The sequence below is a fragment of the Rhinopithecus bieti genome, unplaced genomic scaffold (genome assembly GCF_001698545.2).
Source record: "Rhinopithecus bieti isolate Rb0 unplaced genomic scaffold, ASM169854v2 scaffold_54911, whole genome shotgun sequence".
Classification (NCBI taxonomy): Eukaryota; Metazoa; Chordata; class Mammalia; order Primates; family Cercopithecidae; genus Rhinopithecus; species Rhinopithecus bieti.
This window is the reverse complement of record NW_016821075.1, coordinates 1-5,362: the sequence shown is the minus strand read 5'-3', so window position 1 is coordinate 5,362 and position 5,362 is coordinate 1. Positions and strand designations below refer to the sequence as shown.

General features: G+C 44.1%; 1 protein-coding gene across 1 annotated transcript; it reads right to left on the bottom strand.

Moving 5' to 3' along the window:
* Positions 1-2,976: 2,976 nt before the first annotated feature.
* Positions 2,977-5,290, bottom strand: BEX5 (brain expressed X-linked 5). Its single transcript, XM_017860156.1, has 3 exons — positions 5,122-5,290; positions 4,004-4,070; positions 2,977-3,564 (listed from the first exon to the last, which is right to left on the bottom strand). The coding sequence occupies exon 3, from the start codon at positions 3,533-3,535 to the stop codon at positions 3,200-3,202; it is 336 nt and encodes a 111-aa protein (XP_017715645.1). The 5' UTR covers positions 3,536-3,564; positions 4,004-4,070; positions 5,122-5,290; the 3' UTR covers positions 2,977-3,199.
* Positions 5,291-5,362: the final 72 nt, after the last annotated feature.

Genomic DNA, 5,362 nt, shown 5'->3' with positions numbered 1-5,362 from the left:
ATTTGATCGGCTAACAAAGTTGAAGAACACCGACAAATATTTTCTTAAAAACATGTTGTTGTGATTTGGGAGTATAATTCCCTTCCCTATGGTATTTCTTTCACAAGATATAAATTCTTTATAAACAAATTACCTGGTTAGGGGGGTAACACAATCAGCGGGTAGTACAGCAAAAATAAGCCAAAGAATCATTTAGGCACAAATTTCCACTCACTTCTCAACTCACAAAATATAATCACCATGGGATCCTTTCACACATAAGGAGTCCTGGTTGACACACTTTTAATGAGTCTGACATCAACTGGTTGAACATGGCTCCACTTTAAAGTATCCCCAGGAACAGATTGAGAATTAATGCACTAAAGACAATAGCATTAAAAAATAAAAAGCAGTTGTATCTTTAAGCAGCCGTCTAATAGGGAAATAATGCCCTGATGTATCATAGATTGGAATTAAATTCTACCGCAGTGTTTTCACAGGTCTCAGATCTACACAACACACAACCAACAACATTACTATATAAATAAGGTGGGGAGAGGGGTGTCCGAGAATTAGACTAAAGCAGGCCTCCACTTTAAATTTAAAAACATAATCTTGATTAAAAACAGTGAGTATGAAGTAAACACATTTTTTTCTGAATTCTAGCCAGTTCTTCGCAATTTTGATCAACTGGGTCTATATAGCCACATGTTGATAACACTAAACATATATTTTTAAGATAAGTGCATTTTTTTGGAAATGGCATATATGCTTCTTCTTCTGTGTTCTTTTAAATTGGCAAGCTTACAGTTCCTGTAGGGAAAAGAAGGTCCTTGCCCCATTAAACATCAGAAGCAACCCGGGCCCAGATCTGCACGGATTCACTCAGTTATAACTAACTGTTGTGCCCTACAACTTATCAGCGCCCCCTGTACTAAACACTAAGGTACCGGCATAAATGAAGACCAAAATACTTATCTGTGAGAGGGGCACAGTTTAGTGGGATAACAGTGATGATTGTGAACAATGTTTTAAAATTGGGATCATCTACCAGATCCCAGTTCCTGCCATTATTATTTCTCATCAATCTGTAATTATCAGGTTGGTTCGGCACAGCAGATCTCAAAGCAAGGAAGAGGGAACTTAATCTGGATCCGTGTAAGTTAGTGTAGATACTGGGGACTCCTGAAGTCTAGGGTGGTGGGTGTAACCAGAACAGTCTTGGAACATAAATTATCCCTACGACTCTTGTGTATGTGCAGAATGAAACCTGTAGCAATGTCTGCAGCAGAAAATTGATAGTCAAGGAGACTGGCTATTTCATCAGAGGATAGAAGAGATAATCCAATTCCGAGCACACTATCATGAGTGTCACCTCAAATTTGTCTGGAGAAGGGGAAAGAGGAAAGAAGTATGAGAAAACCATAAAAGGTGTTCGGCATTTTGCAAGCAGTGTTGGTGAAGTATCACTGTTAAGTATCATCTAGAGGCAGGGAGGGATGTCTCTATACATTTTTGAAAAGGCAAAATGGGATTCGTACTACTGAAGGTTCGCAGAGAAATCAGTGGGTCTTTTTATCTTCAGGAAGTCCAGTACATTGGCAGTGGTGAAGCCAGTGGAGGGGAGCAAAACGCAAGAGAGAGGGGAATAGTACCTAATAGTTTTATGGCATTATGCAGAAAAGAAAGGCATGGAACATGCAGATGAATAGAAAACATTTAAGTTGAGCATCTCCTAATGCCAAAATCCAAAATCGAAGTGGCTCCAAAACGAGAGGCTTTGAACATGAGCATGATGCTAACAAATGGAAAATTTCACACCCCGACTCCATATGCCACCAAACTTTGTTTCACACGCAAATTATAAAGTATTGTAATAAAATTACCTTCAGGCCGGGCATGGGGCTCACGCCTTGTAATGCGCCAGCAGCTTTGGGAGCCGAAGGCGGGCGGATCTACGAGGTCAGGAGATCGAGACGCCATCCTGACTAAACATGGTGAAACCCGTCTCTACTAAAAATAATACAAAAAAAAAAAAAAAAAAAAAAAAAAAAAAAAATTAGCCCGGGCCATTCGATTGGCAGGCGCCCTGTGTCCCCAGCTACTCCGGAAGTTTGAGGCAAGGAGAGACGGCGTGAAGCCGGGAAGGCGGAGTTTGCAGTGAGGGCTTGAGATGGCCACTGCACTCCAGCCTGGGCCCACAGAGCTAGACCCCATTTAAAAAAAAATAAATTACCTTCATGGCTATGTGTTTGAAGTGTATATAAAATTAAATGAATTTCATGTTTAGAGTTGGGTTTCATCCTCAAGATCGCTCATTATGTACATGCAAATATTCCAAAACTGAAAAGAAAACAAAAAACACAAAACAACAGAAATCTGAAATACTTCTAGTCCCAAGCATTTTGAATAATGGATTTTGAACCTGTACTCACCTGGAAATCACTTGGACTTGCTGATAGGCACTCTCCTTGGAATCTTCCCTAAAAATGAAGGGCACCTGGAGGGCTGGAGCCTTGCATGTATAAATAGAACAAGACACAGAGCTCAGTCATTACCTCATTTGATTCCCACAGCGGCCCTCCCAGGCATTTATAATGTAATGTATCTGTAATTATCAGGTACATGTTTCTAAATGAGAGATCCATAGATAATATAAGATTTATATGTCTTTAAACTGTGTTTCAAGTGTTTATTAATTGCCCCCATTTCCTATATAAGCTGATTGGCAAGTTCCTTGCTTCTTACCTTTTCTTTTTCCTGGAACATACGAAACACATGTATTCATTTTGGAAAAGTGAGACAAAACAGATAAGCAAGAAAAAAATAAAGAAATTAAAAAGTACCAGTAACTATACAACATAGAAAAAGCACATTCTGGTTTTCACTCATTCATACGTGTGTGTGCGTGTGTGTTTGTGTGTGTGTATTTCATATATACTATATATTTTATATATAGTGTGCATACGTACACATCTAAATGAAATAGTCTATCTATAGACTGCTTTTAAATTGCTTTATTAACATTACAGCATGCATTAAACATCTTTCCATGACAGTTGATGAAAGTCCTCTTCTGACAGAAAAACTTACAGACTAGGTCAAAATGCAATCTCCAATCAGAAAATTGCAGAAGAATGCCAAAAGGTCCACATTAACGGTACACCAGGAAAAATGTGAATTTAGAAACCAGGGATTTTATGATTATTAACCTCCAGATTCAAGGCATAAGGCAAAACTCATCATGATGATCATGGTGAGGGGGATCCCCTATAAGAATGCGCAGACTGTACCTCAACTGAAGTTCCCTAATTTTCCTCCTTAGCTCTCTCATCTCCTCCATGAACCGTTCCATATCATCTCCATCTCCATCTATCATATCAATGTTATCAACAAGCCTGTTGGGCACATCTCCTCCAAAATCCTGGGCAGGTGGAGCCCAAACCCCTCTAACATTTCCTCCAGGCTCCTGGTCTTCACCACCTCCTAAAGGGGGAGCTTCATTCTGCACTGGGGCCTTCTCCACAACTTTGTTTTCCTTGGGTTCATTTTCCATGTTGAGTTTTTTTCCTGTTTTTTTTCTTCCTAGAAGATAAAAAACAAGAAGAGGGAATGGATGCTTGATAGGATTCAGAGTTCTGTTTGGCAAAGGTTTTCCCACCTGAGAAACTGTGAACCTGTAGGGGAAGCCCCAGACCCAGCGCTGCTGCAAAGCCCACCGTTTTCCCTGAAAATGCCTTCCCCAGGCCACTCCTACCACCAAAATGCAGGACGAGTTGGGGGAGGGGGACAATCATAGAGAGACCAGACTTCACCTCCCTGGGATCCTAATAAGCTCTCCAGGAGCGCCCCAGATCTCGCCCCTCTACTCCCTTCTTCCCTCATCAGACACAGGGCTGTCATTTTGTGAAGACTCTCCTAAGTTTCTCCTGCACTCAACTCTGGCAGGAAGGGCTGTGAGTCACCCAGATTCTGCTCTGATCCTTGATCCCCCTACACCAGAGGGCCCCAGGCAACTTCCTACCTTCAGGGATCAGAGGCAATCTTTCTCTCTTAGCCTTGAAATCGGCTGAACAAACGCACTTAAAGACCTGCAGACAAATGCGACAATTACCAGGACTGGTCTTTTAATCAAAGGACCGGTAATGGGAGTTGATTTAGGGTTCTCCTAGTATTAGTACCTTCTGTTTCTCCTCCATTCTGTCTCACGGCTTCTTTTCCTACCCTGTGACAGGCTATCCCACCTTCCAGAAATAGGCATCAAAGATGATTATTTCCAAAACATTTTAACCTCTTCTTTAGGCTCCCATCTCTACTGTTTCCTCCTACCTGTCATCTAGTTACCATTTCTGGACTGCAGACAACTTGCCTGGCGGGGGAGTTAGAAGAGCTTGCTGAATGGATACCTAGTTTATTCACAAAGAATTTCAATCTAGGTATCCATCAGGCCCTCTCTCCACCCGATGCCCACTCCCATGCCCACCATTTTATGCATCAAGATGGACGATGAGTGAAGAGGTATGTGGGCATTGCAGACTAGGACCTGCTGCGGTCTCTGCGCTTTGTCATTCTCACTCCAGGATCTACAAGTAGCGCCCAGGCTTACACTGACCGACCCGCTGGGACCAAAAACAGTTTCTCGCTCCTCGCCTCTGTCCGGCAGTCAGAAGCTCGCCCGCTCAGCTGCCGCAATAGGGACCTGCTTTCCAGACCTGATCTCTGTACCCCTCCTCTGCAGCAATTCCTCTCCTCGGCCCCCGCAGCCTATCATTTCCAGCTCTAAATGGGTAGAAGGTGAAGAAAAGATATCTAGAAGGCAGGCCTAAAACCTTGGTAGGGTCCGCCCTCCCCACCCCTTGGTCACCGGCTGCACCTCCCTCCCGCGGCCCAGCAGGAAGCAGGCTATTTCCTTTCAGTCTCCTCCACCGGCCAGACTCCATCAGACATTGCTCCATGGCCGGCCTCCTAGGAGATCTCAAATGGTACCCATTCTCAATCCGGCCCCCTCGGGAGATCCTCTCCCCAACCGCTCCATTTCTCGCACTAAACGGGTGTGTATCTGGAAAGGGGTAGATAATCCAGTCCTAGACCCGCTCTGGTCTTTGCCTTCTGCAGCTCTCACACCGGTCAGCGCCCACCAACCTGTCAGGGCTCGGGGGTCGGCTTCTACCACTTTCCTCCTTTCCTGGGCAGCTGGCTCGCCTGCCTTCAGGGCAACAGCGAGCCGTCGCACGGCCAGCGATGACTACCAAACTGCAACTAGGAGAAACTAATCCACGCATTGGCTCTGGGTATCCTAAGGCCCACGTCACTGTAAGCTCAGATTTCCAATTACCATTCACACCCACAGTGCGGCAGGAGGGTGGGGGCGGGACTGTGGGCG